General features: G+C 40.5%; 1 protein-coding gene and 1 pseudogene across 1 annotated transcript; both read right to left on the bottom strand.

Annotated features, from left to right (window-relative positions):
• Positions 1-17,202: 17,202 nt before the first annotated feature.
• Positions 17,203-22,577, bottom strand: LOC149492701 (uncharacterized; annotated as a pseudogene).
• Positions 22,578-22,746: 169 nt separating this feature from the next.
• Positions 22,747-23,595, bottom strand: LOC149492700 (uncharacterized). Its single transcript, XM_089716006.1, has 3 exons — positions 23,227-23,595; positions 23,105-23,149; positions 22,747-23,024 (listed from the first exon to the last, which is right to left on the bottom strand). Exons 1-3 carry the CDS (start codon positions 23,507-23,509, stop codon positions 22,876-22,878), a joined length of 477 nt encoding a protein of 158 aa, XP_089572132.1. The 5' UTR covers positions 23,510-23,595; the 3' UTR covers positions 22,747-22,875.
• Positions 23,596-24,187: the final 592 nt, after the last annotated feature.

The raw sequence follows: 24,187 nt of genomic DNA, 5'->3' as shown, positions 1-24,187 counted from the left end.
ATTTCAATGTAGCAACCCCCAATACTTCCCTCCGGGTGTTGCCGTAAGCTTTGACTATCTGGTCCGATGGACTGAAATCTGCTTCCTCCAACCCCAGATAGCTAGCTACCCTTAGTGGGCAGACATTCAATGCTGACCCATTGTCAATGAGAACCATGGGCACAGTCTTTTCTCTAGTCTGAACAGTAACGTAGAGTGCATCATTATGACTGCTTCCTTCCTTGGGCAAGTCATCGTCAGAAAACCCAATGCTTTGCATCTTGGATGCTTGTGTAAGGGTGGATACCAGCACTTCAGGGCTAACCTCCACCGATGTTTGTAGCTGACTCAAGGCCTTGCAAAGAGCTCGGCGATGAGGGAAAGATGATGCCAGAAGTTCCCAAATTGATACCCTAGCCTGGGTCTTTTTTAACTGCGAGAGTACGGGGTCTTCCTTTGGCTCAGCTGCCCTTTGGTAGGGCTTATTTTGGACTTTGTCCAGAACTATTGGTTCATACTGTCTCCCACTCCTGGTCATTGCATCGACCTCTTCAGATAAGTCATTCAGGTCCAGGACACAGATGTCATTCATTTCTAAGAATAGTTCAAAAGGATCGATCAATTCCTGGTCAGCAACGATAGCATTTATCCCGTGATTTGGTAAAGGATTAGTGCTAATATTTGGCTTCCTTTTTGGAATGATTGAACCGTTATCCACCAGGTCTTGGATGCGGTTCTTAAGCGTCCAGCATGCTTCAGTCTTGTGCCCGTTACCCTGATGGTACTCACAGTATTCATCAGCCCTATAGTTCCTCGGCAATGGGTTGGGTGGTGGCCTTGCTTCCAAAGGCTTAATGTAATTTGCCTTGACAGCCTCTCGGAATACAAAAAGGATTGGCATCCCGAGATCAATGTAAGTCCCCCTCGACTGGCTGCCATTTCTCATATTCCCCACACGTAAAGGGTTCGTGGGGGTGATAATTGCCACTTCGTGAACTTTGCTAGCTTGGCTAGGCTTCTTATATTTTGAGGTACTCGAGTCTTCTTTCAGTTGACCCATTTGGATTAAATCCTCTACCTTGGTTGCAGTAGCAATGAGCAACTGAAACGTTGGTAAGTACTGAGTTTGCAGTTGTTGTTGGTAGACAGGCAGCAAATTTTTTATGATTATGTCTACCTGTTCTTGTTTTGAAGGCCGATTGATCATTTGGGCGGCCTTGGCCCTCCACCTCATAAGGAACGAGGAAAAGGGTTCGTTGCTCTTTTGTTTGGTGGTTTCCAGTTCTCTCCGAGTAACATCCACCTCTATATTATAGTGGTACTGCGTGTTAAATGCATTGCAAATGTCCTCGCAGGTCTTCATTTTAGTCCAATCCAGGCTAACAAACCATCTCAAAGCAGCACCAGTCAGAGATTGTTGAAACAACTGAGCAAGGAGCTCACCGTTCAAGCCAAATGGGTTGAGGGCACCCACATACATTTTCAGGTGCGTTTTGGGACAAGTGGTTCCATCAAACTTGTCCATGTTAGGCATCTTGAACTTTGTCGACAATCTTGCTTCAGGGAACAAGGACAAGGAGTCCATGTCCACCACTTCCTTATGTGTTTTAAGGGCAGTGATTGACCTTTCCAAGAGTTCCAGTTTTTCTTTCATTTTCTGAGCTTCCAGCTCAGCAGCAGTTCTGGAGGGCGTGTCATCCAGGTTAAAGGCAGGGTTTGAGGACGTTGGTCCAGCAGCAGGTCCCTGATTGGAGGTAGTAGGATCCCTTCCCGCAGTGGAAGCCCCATTTCCATTACCATTACCTAGTTCAGCTATTAGGGTAGTTCTCTGGGCAGCTAATGCCTCATTCATTCTAGCCTCCATTCTGGCTTCCAGTTGTTCCATAAGATTTTGGATGTCAGCAAGTGATGCCATTGGTGCAGTTGAAGTTGGTGAAGTTGGTGAAGCTGGTGAGGTTGGTGATGGCACTGTAGGTGTGACTGGAACTTGGATAGGCACTCAAACAGTGGGTACCTATAAGGATAAGGGTAACTGGATTAAGGTACAATGGGTAGTGTTCTGTATCAGGGGAGCTGAATGTGAGGTAGATGTGAACCCCTCCCCCGAAAATAGGCATATAATGCATATGACTAAGGGCAGAAATGCAAGTGAATGTGTGAGTCGCCACCTTGTTTAATTATTTTAGGGTAAACTAGGAAAAAACCCTAAGTCGACTCCAATTTTAATTAACCTAATTACTAGGTTAATTATCCCAATTTTTAAGGCACAATCTTCGAACCCCGAGGTGGATCCCGAGACTATGTCATGTTGATGAACTAACCAATGAATGAATGCTTTGCAAGGTAAATGATGTAATTGGATCAATGAAAAGTTTAAGTGATTTCGACTTGCCGCTCGGGGTTAAATCCCAAATGTGCCTACGTACTTCCGTTTGAATGGGAGATCAAAGTCGACGTAAGTCGATAGGCGTTTTTAAAAGGGCTTTGAATGGGTATGCTTAATGCATGAGTGTGTGTATGCTTTGTGCATTTTGTTTAGGCATTTTGCCAAAGTTTGATTGATTTGTTGTTTTAGGCATTTGTTGCCAAAAGTGTTGATTTAAGGCTTTTTAGCCAAAAAGATTGATTTAGGCCATTTGTTGCCAAAATTTGATGTGGTTTAAGCGATTGTCGCCAAAATTGAGTATTTGAAGGCTTTTAGCCAAAAAAAGATTGATTTAGGCAATTTGTTTGCAAAAAGTGTTGATTGGGCGATTGTCGCCAAAATGAGTGATTTAAGGCTTTTAGCCAAAAGATTGATTAATTCAAGGCATTTTGCCAAAAATTCGATTTAAGCGATTTGTCGCTAAAAATGATTAATCTACTTATAGGCAATTTATTTGCCAAAAGTGATCAATTGAATTGCAATATAGGCAATTTATTGCCAAAAAACGTGTTTAATTAAGGCCATTTAGCCACAATTATTGATTAATTGGACTTAAGCCGGACTGTTCGAAATAAAGGCGATTATACCATAGTCATTAATTGACTAGATACTTATTGTTGGATTTAGGCTTTAACACCACGATTATTAATTAACCGGGCATTTAAGCTTAATCATATTTAATTAAGGCAGTTTATTTGCCAAATTGATGACGTGAATGCATTTATGCAACAGTTTAATTCAGAATTGGAGTAGAAGAAGAACATGCATGAAATGCTGAAATTAACTAGACAGGGTTTCGTTATTACCTGAGTTAATCGGCGGCCGCTTCTTAGCTTCAGTTTGAAAATTCCAGATTAAGCTCCTCGTTTGGGGAATATTAAATAGAATTAATTCAATTTAAGTGACCAAGTATCACAACAGCAGAATAATAAAAGCCTATACTAAATGCAGAAAAGCAGTAAAAGAATCGCAAGGAGCGTAGGGGAAAAGGAGCGTCCGTCAACACAGACTGAGTGAGTAAAACTGTCGATTCGGGGCTGTATTTATAGGAAAAATCTGGGCTGGAGGGTGGCCACTGCCACCGTGGAGGGCAGCCTCTGCCGCCGTGGACGGCGGCCGCTGCCGCCGTGGCCGGCAAACTTGTTATTCTTTCGTTCCAAAGGCTTTTTCGGGAGTTCTACACCTCCAAAAAATATTCCGGGACCAGTTCTGCGATCCTCGCAATTTTTCGGACGTTTCAAGTACCATATTGGCATATTTCGGTGAACTTTCCGAACGGCCTCCAGTCCGGCCGGACTGTTTACAGTCCGCGAAAATAGGCTTTCTAAGCCTCAAAATTTGAGTATTCACAGTTGCCCCCCACCGACAACCATAAAAATGATTTATGGGAGTCAGTGGTTGTCTGAAAAATAAATTTTGAAGGCGAAAATCGGACGCGTCGAAAAGACTCGCCTTTTGGCCTTCGTGGCCAAATTGGGCATTTTTGGGCCTTTGGAGCCAAATTGAGAATTTTTGGGCCTTAGGGGCCAAAATGTGAACTTCTGGGCCTTAGGGGCCAAAATGTGAATTTTTTTTTATGTTTCTGCACTTACTGTTTTATTAGCATGCACAATTGGACTAAGAGTCTCTCTAAGGTAAAAAAGATCAACTTAGGGAGGTACGGTCTTTCTCCTATTGTTACCCTTAGGGGAGTGGTAATTGACTAGGATTTTCTACGGGCCTGCATCAGACTTTGGGACCCAGAGGCCCACGTTTTTCGGTTCGGGGCCATGATGGAGGAGATGTGCCCTCTTTTTGAGGAATTCTGTGCTATTATAGGGTGCGATCCCAATGCCCCTTTAGTCAAGCATGAGGTCAAAATTAGGTATGTTCGGTCGTTTGAAAGCCTATTTCAGTTCAGCCGGCCACAAGCTAGGGCCATGATTATTGGTGACCAGAAAGCAATTCTGCTGCCCCTGATTGACGAATTTTCAGAGGTTCACTCAGACGACCCAGACCGGATGAGGCTGAGAATGCGGGCCTTGGTTTTCTGCTTATTAGCTGGTTTCTTATTCAATAAGGATCCAGGCTTTGGGGATTTGCGACTCTGCCCCATGATTCGACAGATGGAGGATATGGGTTGCATCGGCGGTATTGTGCTGGCAGAGACTATCAGAAGCCTTGACAGAGCTGCTTTAGGCTTCGATGACTGGACGATTTCTCCGATTATTCTCCAAGTATTTCCCCTTTTCCTCTTCCTTTTTTCTTCTTTCTCTCGGTTGGTTCCTTTGTAATAGAAAGGATCCATTACTCAGGTTTGGTTAAAGGACCATCTCCAAGTGGTTGCTGCTCCTACTTTCTCGCCTTACAACCCTTCTCAGTATCGCATGCGGAGGATCCTGATCACTCATCCGTCCACTGATGCATGGACCTCATAGTTGATTGAGTTGGGTCCAAATGATGTACTGTGGTACATTTCCTGGTATGCCATCACCCGCTTCATCCAGGTTAGCTTCTGCCACACCCAAGTTTATCTGCTAGGCCTAACACATTGCACGTGGTACTGCGCTTCGCGCGTTTTGAGGCAGATGGGGATAGACCAGACTGTTCCAATTGTAGATGGCACTTCAACTGATTCAGCCATCACTCTGGGCGTTACCCGAGCCGTCCTTAGGGCTTGGGTTAGAGACCATCACATGGTTAGGCCTTTACCTAATCCTACCGGTGTTCAGACTTCTCCTGAGTATCAGACCTGGTTCATTGCCGTTGTTTGGCCGATTGAGAGGCCAAGGAGGACCGCACTGCTGAGTGCACTTGAGGGTTGGGCTCAGGTTGACGCTGATAATGGGATTGGGACTGATGAGGAGATTGTGTTGGCTCCTCAGACAGGCGAGGTTGGAGAGAGTTCAGCAGCTAGGGATGACTCAGAGGATGTTGCCCCACGGAGGCGACGGGACACCTAGACTCTTATAGGCTTTTGGACTTTTGTTGTTTGGGACTTAGACTTTGGATTTTGGATTTTGTTTTTTTTTTTTTTCGGACTTGGACTTAGACTTCATTATTTATTTATTTTCTTGGACTCTTTTGCTTTCTGCTTGACTTCGGACTGTTTGACTTTATTGGAATTATAGTTTTGGCTTTTGGGGCTTTCCAAGCATTTCACAATATATTTATTCAAGCTCTAACTTTTGCCTAAGCCGCCCTTTCGGGTTTTCAGCTTAGCGAGCTACCCATTTTTGCCTAAGCCGCCCTTTCGGGTTTTCAGCTTAGCGGGCCCCGACTTTTGCCTAAGCCGCCCTTTTCGGGTTTTCAACTTAGCGGGTTTTTCTTTTTTTTTCACTTTTTTCTTTTCTTTCCTTTTTTTTTGTTTTTTTTTTTGGCAAAGAAAAATGAATTATGAAATGATTTTCTCATTAATGTTTAGACCGCGCCCAAAGAGGGTTGCCTACATATCTCCGATACATAATTTCTTTTTTTCCGAGGAGAATCAGGTCTAATGTAGCTCTTTTTTACATTATGCAATGCTTATTATACAAAATATCTTTTTAACTGATCTAAATTACATGGATTCGTGAATTCCAAACCATCCAAATCAATCAAAATGACGGCTCCGCCAGACAATATTTTCTTTAACACATAGGGTCCAGCCCAATGAGGACGAAACTTCCCACGTGGGTCTATGATTGGCTATCTAATTTCCTTCAGGACCAAACAACCTTCTTCCAGTTTTCGGTCTTTGACCTTCTTATTAAAATGTCGTGCCATTCTTCTCTGGTAAACTTGAGTTTGGTGGATCGCTTGTAATCTTTTCTCATCAATACCCAGGAGTTGGAGGTGGTAATTCTTAGCCCAATCTGCTTCGCTGATCTGGCTTTCCCGGATAATCCTCGCCGACTGAACTTCCAGTTCAATAGGCAACACTGCTTCCATACCATACACTAAGGAATACGGGGTTGCCCCAGTAGGCGTTCTGATTGAAGTCCTGTATCCCCATAAGGCATTTGGTAATTGTTTGTGCCAAGCTTTATGCTTTTGAACTATCTTTTGTAAAATGACTTTTATAGCCTTATTTGCAGCCTCTACAGCCCCATTTGTTTGTGGCCGATAGGGTGAAGACTTGTGATGCTGAATCTTCTTTTGCTTCAGCAGGTCAGAAAATTCACTTTGAAAGTGGGACCCGTTGTCAATAATGATCTCGAATGGCATTCCGTACTGACAAAGGATGTTAGTACGAACGAACTATACTGCCTTCTTGGCATTCAAGACCGAATAGGAGGCTGCCTCAATCCACTTAGTGAAATAATCAATAGCAACCAGGATAAATTGATGACCATTGGAAGCCTTTGGGTGGATTTTTCCGATCACGTCTATGCCCCAAGTTGCGAAAGGCCATGGTGAAGTAATAGGATTCAAATTGACCGGAGGCCATCTCTGCAGCTTAGCAAAAATTTGAAACTCATGGCACTTCTGCGCGTGCCTCACGCAATCTGCATTCATGGTTGACCAGTAATAACCCAAGTTCACGATTTTCCGAACCAACGCTATCCCGTGCATGTGTGGACCGGACTCCCCGTTATGTAAGGAATCCATAATGGTTTGAGCTTCCCCTTCATCTACGCATCTTAGATGTAAACCGTTCCAACTTCTCTTATACAGAACTCCCCCAGTAAGGAAATATCCGGATGCTAACTGTCTCAATGTCCGTTGATCAGTCTTGGTGGATCCCTCCGGGTAGGCTTCATTCTGAAGATAATTCTGTATATCCCAATACCAGGGCTTGTCATCCACCAAATTCATGATATGTGCTGGCTGTTTCTGTAGCCGAACTGTCAGAGGTCAAATGACTTGGTCTCCCCCTACATTAACCATGGAGGCCAAAGTAGCCAGAGCATCAGCAAATTGATTTTTAGCTCGCGGCAAGTAGTGGAAGGATAAATCCTCAAATTGCTAAGCCAATTCGTCCAAGCGTTGTAGGTAAGGAACCAAACGCTCTTCCTTAATTTTCCATTTTCTCAAAGCTTGGGAGACTATTAAATTGGAATCCCCGAAAACCTTGAGGACCTTTATTTCCTTTTCCAGGGCTGCTCTAACCCCTTTATGCAAGCTTCATACTCGGCTTCATTGTTGGTGCAATCGAAATCTAATTTGACTGCGATTGGGACGTATTCTCCACAAGGAGTTTTGAATACGACTCCAACCCCATTTCCATGGTAGTTTGAAGCTCCATCGAAGTACATTTCCCAGACTTCACTTTCCAAGCTCAACAAGTCTTCATCAGGAAATTCTACCTCCGACATTTGGTGTTCGACCGGTAATTCTGCTAATTGATCAGCCAAGGCTCCGCCTTTCACTGCCTTCCGTTTTACAAATTTTAAATCATAGGCTGCGAGCATCGACACCCACTTAGCCATCTTACTGTCAAGAACCGGCCTCTCCATAAGGAATTTCAAGGGGTTCGATTCAGAAATAACATATGTGGTGTAGGACGAGAGGTAGTGCTGCAGCTTTGTACAAGCCCAAACTAGAGCCAGACACAACTTCTCTATCTTATTGTATTTTAGTTCGTAGTCTAGCATCATTTTGCTGAGGTAATACACGTCATTCTCTACCCTTGTATCTTCTGCTTGTTGAGCTAGCATTGCACCCATCGCTTCTTCTGTCACTGATAGGTACAATAGCAAAGGCTTTCCTAGCCTTGGTGGCTATAAAACTGGCGGGGATAACAGATATTGCTTGACTTGGTCAAAAGCTTTTTGACAATCCTCATTCCATTTGATGGCTACTCCTTTCCTGAGTAACTTGAAAATCGGACCACAAGTATCGGCCAATTGATTAATGAACCGGCTAATGTACGGTAGCCTTCCCAGGAAACCCCGAACTTCTTTTTCTGTCTTCGGTGCTGGCATTTCCAGAATGGCTTTGACTTTTGAAGGGTCAATCTCTATGCCCTTCCGACTGACCATATGCCCCAGAAATACTCTGGATGTAGCTCCAAACAGACATTTTGCCAGGTTGAGCTTTAAATTGTACTTTCGAAGCCTAAGGAAGAACTTCTCAAGTGCTGTTGTATGTTCTTTAGCTGTTTTTGATTTAACAACCATATCGTCCACATACACTTCTACACACATTCTGACTTTTCCATCTTTCTTCGGCACCGGCACAATATTTGCTAACCACGTCGGGTAGGCAATAGGTTCTATGAACTTATTCTCCAGTTGCTTGACTACTTCCTCCTTGATTTTCAAGGACCATTCTGTTTTCAGCCTTCTTAGCTTCTGTTTTACCGGTTTAGCCTCAGGGTATACTGGAATCTTGTGCACCGCTATTGCTGGGTCAATTCCCGTGATGTCACTCGCCTTCCACATGAAGCAATCGGCAAACTTTTTCAAAGCATTCAATGACCTGTTCCCTGTTCACACAGTCAGATGCAATGTATGTATGTTCATTTTCTTCTTTGCCAATTATTATTTTTTCTTTTTCATTTTTTATTTCGTTTATTTGATTTTCATTATTTTTGCTTGGAAATGCTTGGAAAAATAGACACACGGGGTAGCCAATAATTTGTAAGCTCTTATTGATTAAGACGGAATCGTCCTCAAAAATTACATCAAATTTGAAGTCTGGATTTTCTAAATCCGACACAGACGACTCAGAACTGGAACTGGACTCTGACTCGGTTTCAGACTCGGGGTCAGACTCAGACTCAGTACAGGACTTGATTACAGACTTTGACTCTAGGTTTGACTCGGGAGGGGGTTTATCAGCAGCGCGCTCCTCCTTGGCATACCAGTTGGTGAGAGGCCCTTTGTGTAGCTTGATCAGGTTCAGCAGGTCTTGGTTCCCATCGTTTCCTGTAATGACCGCAACCTCATCAAAGAGACTGGGCTGCATGAAGCCTTCCACTTCCAGTTCAATTATTACTTCTGGCTTGTTGTCCCAGGCATCAGCAAATATTTCCAGGACACCGATGTCATTCATTTCTAGGAATAGTTCGAAAGGATCGATCAATTCCTGGTCAGCAACGATAGCATTTACCCCGTGATTTGGTAAGGGATTAGTGCTAATGTTTGGCTTACTCCTTGGAATAATTGAACTGTTGTCCACCAGGTCTTGGATGCGGTTCTTAAGCGTCTAGCATGCTTCAGTGTTGTGCCCGTTACCCTGATGGTACTCACAGTATTCGTCAGCTCTGTAGTTCCTTGGTAATGGGTTGGGTGGCGGCCTTGCTTCCAAAGGCTTGATGTAGTTTGCCTTGACAGCTTCTCGGAATACCAAAAGGGTTGGCATCCCGAGATCAGTATATGTCCTTCTCGACTGACAGTCATTTCTCATATTTTCCACACGTAAAGGATTCGTGGGGGTGATGCTTGCCACTTCGTGGACTTTGCTAGCTTGGCTAGGCTTCTTGTATTTTGAGGTTCCCGAGTCTTCTTTCAGTTGCCCCATTTGAATTAAATCCTCTACCTTCGTAGCAGTGGCAATAAGCAACTAGAACGTCGGTAGGTACTGAGTTTGCAATTGTTGCTGGTAGACGAGCAGCAGGTTCTTTATAATTATGTCCACCTGTTCTTGCTCAGAAGGCCGGTTAATCATTTGGGCGGCCTTGGCCCTCCACCTCATAAGGAACGAGGAAAAGGGTTCATTGTTTTTCTATTTGGTGGTCTCCAGCTCCCTCCGAGTAACGTCCACCTCTATATTATAGTGGTATTGCGTATTAAACGCATTGCAGATGTCTTCCCAGGTCTTCATTTTAGACCGGTCCAGGCTGACAAACCACCTCAAAGCAGCACCGGTGAGTGATTATTGAAACAACTGAGCAAGGAGCTCGCTGTTCAGTCCGAACGGGTTTAGGGCGCCCACATACATTTTCAGGTGCGTTTTGGGACAAGTGGTCCCGTCAAACTTGTCCATGTTGGGCATTTTGAACTTTGTTGGTAATCTTGCTTCGGGGAACAAGGACAAGGAGTCCATGTCCACTACTTCCTCGTGTGTCTTAAGGGCAGTAATAGACCTTTCCAACGATTCCAGTTTTTCTCTCATTTTCTGAGCTTCCAGCTCAGAAGCAGTTCTGGAGGGCATGTCATCCAGGTTAAGGGCAGGGTTGGTCGGTTCAACAGCAGGTCCCTGATTGGAGGTAGCAGGTCCACTTCCCTTAGCGGAAGCCCCATTTCCATTACCAATACCTAGCTCAGCTATTAGGGCTGTTCTCTGGGTAGCTAACACCTCATTCATTCTAGCCTCCATTCTGGCTTCCAGTTGTTCCGTGAGATTTTGGATGTCAGCAAGTGATGCCATAGGTGCAGTTGAAGGTGGTGAAGCTAGTGAAGCTGGTGAGGTTGGTGAAGCTGGTGAGGTTGGTGATAGCACTGTAGGTGTGACTGGAACTTGGATAGGCACTCGAACAGTGGGTACCTGATAGGATAAAGGTAGCTGGATTAGGGTATAGTGGGTAGTATTCTGTATCAGGGTAGCTGAAGTAGATTGACTCTTTTGTCCAGTTGTGCATGACTAAAAAGAATATTTTGTGTTCTTTTTTAATGTTTTTATGAGGTGATATGTCATGAATGCGCACAACATCACGTCATAATCCGTCTTAATGATATGATTCACATCATTGGGTGCATACAGCCCTAAAGGATAGGTTCTATAGGCTATGACACAAATAGAGAATAGGCTTATAAAGGGACCCTTAAACCTTGAGTAAAGATATACCTAACCACATGTGAAACAAAGAGTTTCGCGTGGGTCCAACAGTACGCATACTCATGGGCCACCCCCAAAAGGATTAGGGATGGTTTGCGATAACAGGGAGGACGCTTTGGCTGTCCGTCGACATAATCAAAGAGACCTGCCGATCAGCGCTACTTGCTATCCAGACTTAGAAATTTGAACAAATAGAGAAGAAATTCATTTGAAATTCATTTTTTTATGCAATGGAGAAAAAGATTCTCAATTCGTGCAAATAAATAAACAAATTTAAATGATTTAAAGTAAAATTCAATTAGGTCCAAATTCTCTTATTAAGCATTCTTAAAGGAAGAACACTTAATTTGTGTTAGGGTACCTGTACGAAACAAAGCACAATAAAATAATACCCTGAAGAAGGGCATGTTAGTTGATGCAACAATCGTAGTCCACTTTATGCAATATGATTACATAGTCCTCAGCAGAGTCGCCAAACTGTGAACCCCTCCCCCGAAAATAGGCATATAATGCATATGACTAAGGGCAGAAATGCACGTGAATGTGTGAGTCGCCACCTTGTTTAATTATTTTAGGGTAAACTAGGAAAAAACCCTAAGTCGACTCCAATTTTAATTAACCTAATTACTAGGTTAATTATCCCAATGTTTAAGGCACAATCTTCGAACCCGAGGTGGATCCCGAGACTATGTCATGTTGATGAACTAACCAATGAATGAATGCTTTGCAAGGTAAATGATGTAATTGGATCAATGAAAAGTTTAAGTGATTTCGACTTGCCGCTCGGGGTTAAATCCCAAACGTGCCTACGTACTTCCATTTGAATGGAAGATCAAAGTCAACGTAGTTCGATAGGCCTTTTTAAAAGGGCTTTGAATGGGTATACTTAATGCATGAGTGTGTGTATGCTTTGTGCATTTTGTTTAGGCATTTTGCCAAAGTTTGATTGATTTGTTGTTTTAGTCATTTGTTGCCAAAAGTGTTGATTTAAGGCTTTTTAGCCAAAAAGATTGATTTAGGCCATTTGTTGCCAAAATTTGATGTGGTTTAAGCGATTGTCGCCAAAATTGAGTATTTGAAGGCTTTTAGCCAAAAAAAGATTGATTTAGGCAATTTGTTTGCCAAAAGTGTTGATTGGGCGATTGTCGCCAAAATGAGTGATTTAAGGCTTTTAGCCAAAAGATTGATTAATTCAAGGCATTTTGCCAAAAATTCGATTTAAGCGATTTGTCGCTAAAAATGATTAATCTACTTATAGGCAATTTGTTTGCCAAAAGTGATCAATTGAATTGCAATATAGGCAATTTATTGCCAAAAAACGTGTTTAATTAAGGCCATTTAGCCACAATTATTGATTAATTGGACTTAAGCCGGACTGTTCGAAATAAAGGCGATTATATCATAGTCATTAATTGACTAGATACTTTAGCCAATATTGTCGGATTTAGGCTTTAACACCACGATTATTAATTAACCGGGCATTTAAGCTTAATCATATTTAATTAAGGCAATTTATTTGCCAAATTGATGACGTGAATGCATTTATGCAACAGTTTAATTCAGAATTGGAGTAGAAGAAGAACATGCATGAAATGCTGAAATTAACTAGACAGGGTTTCGTTATTACCTGAGTTAATCGGCGGCCGCTTCTTAGCTTCAGCTTAAAAACTCCAGATTAAGCTCCTCGTTTGGGGAATATTAATTAGAATTAATTCAATTTAAGTGACCAAGTATCACAACAGCAGAATAATAAAAGCCTATACTAAATGCAGAAAAGCAGTAAAAGAATCGCAAGGAGCGTAGGGGAGAAGGAGCGTCCGTCAACACAGACTGAGTGAGTAAAACTGTCGATTCAGGGCTGTATTTATAGGGAAAATCCGGGCTGGAGGGCGGCCGCTGCCACCGTGGAGGGCGGCCTCTGCCGCCGTGGCCAGCGGACTTGTTATTCTTTCGTTCCAAAGGCTTTTTCGGGAGCTCTGCACCTCCAAAAAATATTCCGGGACCAGTTCTGCGATCCTCGCAATTTTTCGGACGTTTCAAGTACCATATTGGCATATTTCAGTGAACTTTTCAAACGGCCTCCGGTCCGGCCGGACTGTTTGCAGTCCGGGAAAACAGGCTTTTTGAGCCTCAAAATTTGAGTATTCACAGTAGATCGACTCCCTTGTCCAATTGTGCATGACTAAAAAGAATATTTTGTGCTCTTTTTAATGTTTATGAGATGATATGTCATGAATGCACACAATATCACGTCATAATCCACTTTAATGATATGATTCACATCATTGGGTGCATACAGCCCTAAAGGATAGGTTCTATAGGCTATGACACAAATAGAAAATCGGTTTATCAAGAAACCCTTGAACCTTGAGTAAGGATATACCTAATCACATGTGAAACAAAGAGTTTCGCGTGGGTCCAACAGTACGCATACTCATGGGCCACCCCCAAAAGGATTAGGGATGGTTTGCGGTAACAGGGAGGACGCTTTGGCTGTCCGTCGACATAATCAAGGAGACCTGCCGATCAGCGCTACTTGCTATCCAGACTCAGAAGTTTGAACAGAAGAGAAGAAATTCATTTGAAATTCTTTTTTTATGCAATGGAGAAAAAGATTCTCAATCGTGCAAATAAATCAATAAATTTAAATGTTTTCATTAAATTTTACATTTAAGTCCAAATTTCCTTAAGTATTCTTAAAGAAAGAACACTTGATTTGTGTTAGGGTACCTGTACAAAACAAAGCACAACAAAATAATACCCTAAAGAAGGGCAGGTTAGTTGATGCAGCAATTGCAGTCCACTTTATGCAAAATGATTACATAAGTCCCTAGTGAAGTCGCCAAACTGTGAACCCTCCCCCGAGGCAAAAATTGTGCTGGAATGAGGTATGCTCACATGTGTGTTTTATGAAGTCGCCACCTAGTTTATTTTTATAAGGGAAAACTAAGAAAGAACCCTAAATGACTCCAATTTTAATTAACCTAAGTCTAGGTTAATTATCCCAAAGTATAAGGCACAATCTACGAACCCGAGGTGGATCCCGAGACTATGTCATGCTGATTAACTAACCTAAGTGTAAATGATTTGCAAGGTAAATGGATGCAATTGGACCAGTAAAGTGTTTTGGTGATTTCGACTTGCCGCTCGGGGTTAAATCCCGAACGTGCCTACGTACTCTCGTTTGAATGAGAGATCAAAGCCGACGTAGTTCGATAAAGCCTATTCAAAGGCATTTTGAAGGGGAATGCTTCATGCATGAGTGTGTGTATGCTTCGTGCATTTTTTAGGCATTTTTGCCAAAGATTGATTGATTTTTGTTTTGGGCATTTGTTGCCAAAAGGTGTTTGATTGGGCAATTTATTGCCAAAAAATTGATGTTTGGGCTATTTGTCGCCAAAATGGTTGATTACGGCATTTGTGCCAAAAGTTGATATTTGATTAGGCAATTTGTTACCAAAGATTTGCTAGGCGATTCGTCGCCAAAATGATTAAGGGCATTTGTGCCAAAGGAGTTTGTTGGGCAATTTGTCGCCAAAATGATTAAGGCATTCGTGCCAAAAGATGATATGTAATTTAGGCAATTTATTGCCAAAGAAAAGGTGATATTTGGGTGATTTGTCGCCAAAAAAAAGATATTTGAATTATAGGCAATTTGTTGCCAAATGTGATTGATTAAACTGTAGGGAATTTGTTGCCTAAAAAACGTGATTGATTAAGGCTTTTAGCCACAATTATTGATTAATTGGACTTTTAGCCGAACTGTTCGAAATAAAGGCAATTACACCATAGTTATTAATTAACTAACCATTTTAGCCAATATGTTCGGAGTTTAGCATTAATACCACGATTATTAATTAACCGGGCATTTTAGCCTAAACTTATTTACTTAAGGCAATTTGCTGCCAAGATGACGATGGTGTGAATGCAATTATTTAATTAGAGTTTAGAGTAGAAGAGAAATATGCACAAAATTCTGAAATTAAATGGGCAGAGTTTCGTTATTACCTGAGTTAATCGGCGGCCGCTTCTTAGCTTCAGCTTGAAAATTCCAGATTAAGCTCCTCGTTTGGGGAATATTAATTAAAATTAATTAAATTAAGTGACCAAATATCACAACAGCAGAGTAATAAAAGCCTACACTAAATGCAGAAAAGCAGTAAAAGAATCGCAAGGAGCGTAGGAGAGGAGAGAGCGTCCGTCAACACAGACTGAGTGAGTAAAACTGTCGATTCAGGGCTGTATTTATAGGGAAAAATAGGCTGGAGGGCGGGTGCTACCGCCGTGGACGACGAGCACTCCCGCCGTGGCCTATCCACTCGCTAGTTTTTCGTTCCAAAGGCTTTTTCGGGAGTTCTGTACCTCCAAAAAATATTCCGAGACCAGTTCTGCGATCCTCGTCACTTTCCGGACGTTTCAAGTACCATATTGGCATACTTTCGGTGAACTTTCCGAATGGCCTCCGGTCCGGGCGGATTGTTTGCAGTCCGGGAAAATAGGCTTTTTGAGCCTCAAAATTTGAGTATTCACAAATATACATGATGAAGAGTAGATGGCTTCCTTCGACTAAAAATCAACATTGATTAAATATAAACATTTATCAGATTCCTAATGGTAATTTATATGCAAGCCTCTAATAATTACAGGATGAATACTAATATTTGATATAGAATTTTAATTAGGAATGTATATATTTTCTTAATGAATCATAATTAGGAGTCCAAGTGAAAGACCCTATATATAGGGGTGAGCAATTCACGGATATAACCAAAAATCCAAACCGAACCGAGTAATTTGGTTTGGCTCAGCTGCCAATAAATTAGTTTTGATTTGGATCGGTTAGTTACAAATATTAATTTGGTTTTTCAGGTGCGATTTGTCTAAAAAAAAAAAATTAAGTTAATCCAAATTAACCAGATTAGTACTCAAGATATATTATATATTATCTCAGATTTTTTTTGTCAAAATGTTGCATTTTTACCCATATTACTTATATATATTATCTCAGTTTTTTTGTCAAAATGTTGCATTTTTACCCATATTAAAATAAAACCAAGAGTGCAAATTGTATTTATATAGTTTTTGTGATAGGTGACAACAACATGGCATAACTTTTGAGATATTGACAAAGAACGTGTTATGGTCCCAGGTTACGGATCTGGTTATGGGTCTGTGGGTTAAGGGTGTGGATGGTGTTTGAGTGGTTGGGTTGAGGGTTTTCTTTTTACGACTTATGGTGACTGTAGTTCAAGCTTTAAAGAGGGAACCTGGAACCTCTTGAGACTAAAGTGCTCAAAAACTTGAATGATTTTTGAAGCCCCCTATTCTCATTGATGTTCGTATTTAAATACAGAAGTGAGACATAACTACCTCATACATCAGAGGAGCAATACTTCTAAGTGCAGGAACACCCTTCTCAACTAGGAACATGAAAAGAAAGTGGAGGAACTCCCTCTAACAAAACAGGAATCACAAAAAGAAATAACTGAATGCATAAAGAAACTGAAATAGTTGAATGAGCTAACTCCCTATGGCAGTTAGTTTAAGAGTTTAATGCATGGCTGTTTGGTCTTAAGCCCATGAGTGAAACGTGTGTAGACTTGCAGAGGCTTTGTAACATTACTGCCTGTCCCCAAAGGGCGATTGTCCTCAAGCACAAATTCAAGATACCTGATTGAAAAATCTTGAGCATTCTCCCATGAAGCATCTGCTAGAGAAGAATTACACCAATGGACTAAAATCTCAAGTTGTCCGCCCTTAACACACTAATCTAAAATAGCCAGAGGTTAAAAAGGAACATCTGGTGCAGTTGGTGGCAGCACTAGAGTACAAGAATCTTATCCTTCATGACAACGCTTGAGGGTGGAAACATGGAAAATGGGATGTAACTTTGAGTTTGCAGGTACGTCTAGGTTATAAGTCATGGAACCGATTCGCTAAAGTATCACAAAGGGTCCATAAAACTTGGCTGAAAGTTTCTGACTTCGTCTTTTAGCAACTGAACTCTGACAGTAAGGTTGTAGACAAAACAGAACCTTATCACCAACCTGAAATTCCAAGTGACGGTGAGATTGGTCATAACTGTGCTTCATTTTTTGTTGTGCTCGCTGCAGGTTTTATCGAAGCAAGTGCAGCATCTCATCCCTGGTTTTAAGAGCAGTGTCCATAGCCTCAATGGAAAAGCTACCCGACAGATTTGAAAGCAACCGAGGAGGAGGACAGCCATACACTATTTCAAAAGGAGTAAACTTGAGAGCGGAATGGTAGCTTGTATTGTAGTAGAATTCAGCCCAAGATAGCCAATCAATCCACTTGTGTGCTTGAGCACTTGCGAAACAACGAAGACACATTCCAATGGTACGGTTAACGACCTCCATCTGGCCATTCGACTGTGGATGATAAGCTGAACTGAAACACAATTTGGTACCACACAAATGGAATAACTCCTTCCAAATTGAACTAGTGAAAGTTACATCTCGGTCACTAACCATAGTCTCCGGCAACCCATGTAATTTAAAAATGTTGTCAAAGAAGGATCGAGCAACACTTACAGCTGTATATGGATGAGATAGAGCAACAAAATGGCTATATTTTGAAAATCTATCGATGACCACCAGCAGCACATTCTTCCCTCTAGAAGTAGGAATTCCCTCTATGAAGTCAATGGAAATATCAGCCCAAACTTGAGTTGGAATTGGGAGAGTCTGAAGGAGACCTGCTGGCTAGAGTGCTTCTATTTTGTGCCGTTGACAGGTATCACAAGGTCGAACAAAATCCCGCACACTTTGCTTTAATCCTTGCCAATAAAAGTCCCGAGTAATTCTGTACAACGCTTTTTGATAACCTTCATGACCCTGGTTATGGAGAGCACTAACCACAATTTGAATGGATGGAAAATTTTGGGGAAGATAAACTCTATTGTTGTTAAATAGTAACCCCTGCTTAAAACTCCACTTATTTATTGCTGTGCCATTATTGATTGCAGAGATTAGTTGCTGGACCTCCTCAAAATCACGTTGTTCTCTCTGGATTTCATCAAACAGACTTAATTGTGTCTTAGAAATTGCCATGAGAATAGATTGATCGGCATCTCATGGGGACAAAGCATCAACAACAGTATTGTGTTTACCAACTTTGTGTTCAACTGTAAAACAAAAAGCCATAAGTTTACTGACCTAATGTTGTTGAGGAGATGAGAGAGAACGTTGTTCCAACAGAAACTTCAAGGTGTAGTGGTCTGTTCGGACAATGAATTCGCGACCCAAAGATATGAATGTCAGTGTTTAATAGCTTTAACTAAGCCAATCAACTCTTTTTCATATGCTGGAAGGCTTTGATGTCGTAAGGCCATTGATCGACTATAATAAGCCACCGGTTTATTTTGCTGCAATAGAACTGCTCCAATTCCTGTATCTGAACATCACATTCAATAATAAATGTTAGCTCAAAATCTAGTAGAATCAAGATTGGAGTTGTCGCCATAGTCATTTCAATCTTTCAAAAGCAGTAATAGCCTCCTCAGTCCAGCGAAAAGAATTCTTTCGTAACATAGCCGTGAGAGGAGCGGCTATGATGCCATAGTTCTGCATAAACTTTCGGTAATAACCCGTTAGCCCTAAAAATCCCGTTAAGCCATGAATAGTGTTAGGCTTGGGCTACTTCATGATTGCTGAAATCTTGGACTGGTCCACCTGCACTCCATCTTGCGAAATGATGTGACCTAAATAATAAACTTGAGTCTAAGCAAAAGTACACTTGGAGTGTTTGAGGAATAATTTATTCTGCGTCAACAACTGGAACAATAGATGCAAATGGTGAAGATGTTCTACCCATGTTTCACTGAAAACCAAAATATCGTCAAAGAAAACTAGGACAAATTTTCTCAAGTAAGCCTAAAATACCTCATTCATTAAGGCCTGGAAGGTTGAAGGGGTGTTGGAGAGTCCAAATGGCATCACCAAAAACTCAAAGTGACTGTGATGTGTTCGGAATGCAGTTTTCTCAATATCCAAAGAATGCATGGCAACCTAGTAGTATCCGGATAAAAATCCAGTTTTATGAAGAATTTGGCTCTTCCTAACTCTTCTAAGAACTCATCGATTACCGGAATAGGGAACTTATCTTTGATGGTTTTGGCATTTAATTCTCTGTAATCAACACATAAATTCCAAGAACCGTCTGCCTTTGGAATTAAGATCACTGGAGAAGAGAAAGGAGAACGACTAGGGCGAATTATGCCATGTTGCAACATGGCAGCACACTATCTCTCAATTTCATCTTTCTGTCCCTATGGATATCTATATGGCCGAACCACAACTAGCCTTGCTCCTGGTTCCAAGGGAATTCGGTGATCACATGCAGCCCGATTGGAGAACTCAATAAGGAAGCAAATTCAACCAATAATTTCTACAGTTGAGTGTCTGTGTCAGTGGCTTTTTGTATAGCTTTAAGTTCAGGCTGGTCTATAAAATGTGAAGAGTTTATGCCTCGCAATTCTATCAAATATCCCTATTGAAAAAAAGACATACTCATGACAGCAAAATTCCAAAGAATGGGTCCCAATGTGCAAAGCCAATTAACCCCTAAAACCACATCAAAATCAGTTAGCGGTAGAACAAATAAATCCACAAAAAAGGAATTAGATTCCAGCAGAATCGGCATCCCCTTACAGATACCTGGGCTGCTGATTTGTTCCCCATTAGCAACATTAACTTTCAAGCCCATTCTTCTCATTCACTTCAGCATTCAATTCAACTACCTTTGATGTAGACACAAAGCTGTGAGTACTGCCAGAGTCAATTGGAACTAAAATCTGGCCGCCATTCCAGCTGCCCAACAATCGCATGGATTGAGGGTTTTGAATTCCAGTAATAGCATGTAATGAAATCTCAGGTGGTAGTTCTAGATCGTGCTCATCTGAAAGTGTTTCACCTACATCTTCCGTTTCTTCTAAATCAACCCCGAATAATTTTTTACACTGATGACTGCAAACAAACGGCTCATCATAGTTAAAACATAACTCCTTCTTTCGCCTTTCATCCATCTCCTCTCTAGTCAATCGTTTCACTGAACGGTTCGGACGGAGTTCTAGAATAAAAGTGGAGCGCCGATTGTCCCTAGCGGCTGAGGAACGTGAGAACAGTTTACGTTCATACAGCCTGGACATGCTCATTGGATTCACCAAGTCCTTGGGTTGATGAAGTTCCACTTCCACAGTGATAAAATCTTGCAGTCCGCTAAGATAAAGCTGAACCTTCTAGTGTTGTGTAAGGACACCAGCACGAGACACCAGAATTTTAAATCTGTTCTGATATTCCGCCACTGAGCCTATTTGCTTCAGTTTCGCTAATTCCCCCAATTTATTGCTGCAGATTGGTGGACCAAAGCGAAGATTGCATTGATGTGTAAATTCTTCCCAAGTCGGATCAAGAATGTCATCTAACAGTTGTTGAGCAATTCCCTTTAAGTGATAAGAGGCTAAGCTCACTTTTTCTTCCTCAGGTGTCGATTGATGCTGGAAAAAGTGCTGACACCAGCTAATCCAACCCAAAGGGTCTTCCAGCCCATTGAAGCGAGGGAAGTCAAATTTTGTGAATTTTCGTATAACCGAGTTTCCTCCAGAATTTTCAAAAACTGTTGCACCAGGATTTCCCTTATCTCTCCATGTTTTTGGTTAACTTTTAGCACTTCAAGAAGTCAACCCCTTCTCTGTGGATTCCAAGTCAAAAGACATGGCATCCAATTTGGCATGAAGTTGTTCAACCTTCTCATTACGGGTCTGATTGGCATGCTGCTCGGATAAGAGTAAATTGAAAAGTTTGGTAAGCTAGTCTTGAACAGATTTAACCATAACCTGGCTTTGATACCAATTTGTTATGGTCCCGGGTTACAATCTGGTTATGGATCTGTGGGTTAAGGGTGTGGATGGTGTTTGAATGGCTGGGTTGAGGGTTTTCTTTTACGACCTATAGTGACTGTAGTTCAGGCTCTAAAGAGGGAACCTGGAACCTCTTGAGACTAAGGTGCTCAAAGACTTGAATGATTTTTGAAGCCCCCTGTTCTCATTGATGTTCTTGTTTAAATACAGAAGTGAGGCATAACTACCTCCTACATCAAAGGAGCAACACTTCTAAGTAGAGGAACTCCCTCCTACAAAGCAGGAATCACAAAAAGAAATAACTGGATGCATAAAGAAACTGAAATAGTTGAATGAGCTAACTCTGTATGGTAGTTAGTTTAGGAGTTCAATGCATGGCTACTTGGTCTTGAGCTCATAAGTGAAACGTGTGTAGACTTGCAGAGGCTTAGTAACAGAATGTCATGCTTAATTGGTATTAATGTTGTTTGGATAGTTGAAATTTAGATATGGCTGCCTTTGTAATTTTTATTTGGACACTTGTGACTTGTTGGATTAATTAATTAATTTTATTATTTATTATTTTATTCTATACAATTGTCTATAAATTTATAAGCATATATATATAATTATTTTAAGAGTGCAAACTGAAAATATTTGGAGACATATATCGAAAAATTTTGAATTCGAATATTTCTCATAGTCGGTTTGGATTAACCAACTGAAAATACTAATCCAGTTATTCAGACGGTTGTAGTTTTTTTGTAATAAAATCGCACATTATTGAGTTCGGTTACTTTCAATATGGTTTGGATTAGATAATGAATTTATGAAATCCGGTTTAGATTGATTCGGATTAACCGAATGCTGACCCTTATCTATATATACAACCATGATTCTCAAAAAAAAAAAAAAAAAAAAAAAAAAAAAAAAAAAGAAGAAGAAGAAGAAGAAGAAGAAGAAACTCTAGTAATAAATCCCTAAACATACAACTTTTCTTTTCAAGTAGTGTTTGATATCATAGGAGCTATCTGATATAAACTAAATAAATTGAAATATTTTAGAAAGAATAAATTGACTTTTTCTAAAGGAATGGAATTAAATTGAATGAAGTTATATATAAAACAAACTGAATCAATTTGAATTAAATGAATTCAATTTATTTTTTATTTTTCTTTGACTTTTTGAAATTTTATAAAACTAAACCAAGACAAAAAATTTTCTATTTCTTTCTATAAAAACTAAAATTTACATAACAATTTAAAAATCAACGGAATTGAATCGCGCGAGTAGTACTGAATGAATCGTGCCGGCCCCACCAGCGACATTGATAAGCCTCTTCAATCTCTTATCATTGATGGGTTAATAATAAAAAAATAAACCACATGATGGAACAGAATGACAAAAAAAATGTTTTACAATTGTCCTGACACGGTACGTTAACAATTAATTAATTAATTAAATTAAAAAACAATTACGCGGTTGTTTTATTTTAAATTTTTGTTCTAACTAATCAATGAAACAAAGCTACGTAGTCATGGATTCTGCGAGTACCACCTGTTACCTTTCATACACTCTACACACTACCACTGTCGACTGCGAATTCCAGCTGGCATTCCCAAAACCTAAGTCCATTATCCAGCTGGAGTCCATTCAGACTACAGTTGGCGCACGCTAGCAAATTCGAATACGAAACTACTACCTTACGCCCTAATCATATCAGCGCATTCTAGCACTTATAGCATCTTTAAAGTGGTGAAAGAGCGTCTCCTCACTTGGTGAATATAACGTAAACCAACCAAAATGAACCGATATATCGTTTCACTCGCAAACCGAATCAAAAATTTCTGCAAATATTATGTACAGGTGCGAAAAATTAAAAACAAAAAAAATATACAAACGATATTGCACTGGCGATGAAGATAGCCGCCGTTTAGAAATCGGCGATTTTTCTGTTAGACCGAGATTTCGGGGAGGCGCGTTTGTCGGCGATTTCTCGCAAGTTCCTCAGGCTTCGAATCGCCAAACTATCAGCTCTTCGGAGCTCGCTAAATCCACTAACGTCACTAATCTGAGTTGAATCTACGAACAAAATCAACCAAAATAAGTAATTCGAATGATCTTTCTTTTCCTAATTTAAGGAAATTCAAACTGCATTATACCTATAAGCTTAGTGGATCGCTTGAATCCATGAAACTGAGCCAAATCTGCATATAAAGTACAAAACAAACAGTAAGAATCGGGACAAGAGATCGCAATCGCTAACGTCAATTTCGGAGTTTACCTGATTGAGAGGGACTGTGAGAGACAAGGTAAAGAATGAGAAAGCAGAGGAATGTGAGAACTGGTATAAAGTGAACGAGTTTCTCAGGTTTTGAAGTCGAGGATGAGGATAAAGACGACGACGACATTGAGAATCGGCGGGGTTTTGCAGCTTTTCGGTGTTCGTCGTCATCATCGTCATAGTCAGGGAATGAAAGAGAATCTGGCATTAGACTATCGTCTGTAGCTGCTCCTCCATGGCTGTGAAGCTTCGTAACTGGTGAGCCTAGAGATTGCCTCTGCATTGAAAAAAAAAAAAACAGAAAAAACAGAGAGAATAATAGTTTAATTTAGTGAGGTTGAGCCGTTGCGTTTTGAACACGACGGACAGCTGTTTTATAGTTTATATTCTGTTGTTTGCTTTTTAGATTTATTTATTAATATTAAAAAAAAAGTCCAAAGACAACGTGGGGCCGGAAAAGCCAATAAATTGGGTGGGGACGGTCAAAGTATCCAATGCTTGGTAGGTCGTTATCAAGTGTTCTTTATTTTAGAGCACTATTTCAGTATTTTTTATATTTTTTTTAATCCGACTGAATATTTAGAGGGCTTAACTTGGATTGAAATACTTCGATTCAAATCAAATTTTGGAATGAAATTTCGGATATAAAATATAAAATAAAATGAATTTTTTAAACTATTGGTATATGAAATAAGAAATGAAAAAAAAAAAAAAAGAAATTTCATATTTCAATCCACCGTACTGAATTTTTATTTTATATTTTTTAATTTTTAATTATATATTTTAATAATAAAATATTTTAAATACATAAAATTTTAACATTCATCATTTTTTTTAATGCTTTGATTTATCAAGATTATCAAGTGAGATTGAGACATAAATTGACACGGATGCTTAAAATGGAAAATTTTTGAATAATCATATTCTTTTTTATTGGAAATTATATTTTTAGTTATAATAT

This window comes from Jatropha curcas, chromosome 11, assembly GCF_041381405.1.
Source record: "Jatropha curcas cultivar XTBG-Jc1 chromosome 11, XTBG_Jcur_1.0, whole genome shotgun sequence".
NCBI classification, from domain to species: domain Eukaryota; kingdom Viridiplantae; phylum Streptophyta; class Magnoliopsida; order Malpighiales; family Euphorbiaceae; genus Jatropha; species Jatropha curcas.
The sequence above is the reverse complement of the archived record's forward strand: the minus strand, read 5'-3'. Positions and strand labels throughout refer to the sequence as shown.

Bases quoted from the DNA above. Each gene is read 5' to 3' on its own strand.
- LOC149492700 (XM_089716006.1), bottom strand. From the start codon at position 23,509: ATGCAGAGGCAATCTCTAGGCTCACCAGTTACGAAGCTTCACAGCCAT. The intron at 23,150-23,226 runs GTAAACTCCGAA...CTTTATATGCAG, and splicing joins TCACAGTCCCTCTCAATCAG to ATTTGGCTCAGTTTCATGGA. The intron at 23,025-23,104 runs GTATAATGCAGT...TTTTGTTCGTAG, and splicing joins GCGATCCACTAAGCTTATAG to ATTCAACTCAGATTAGTGAC.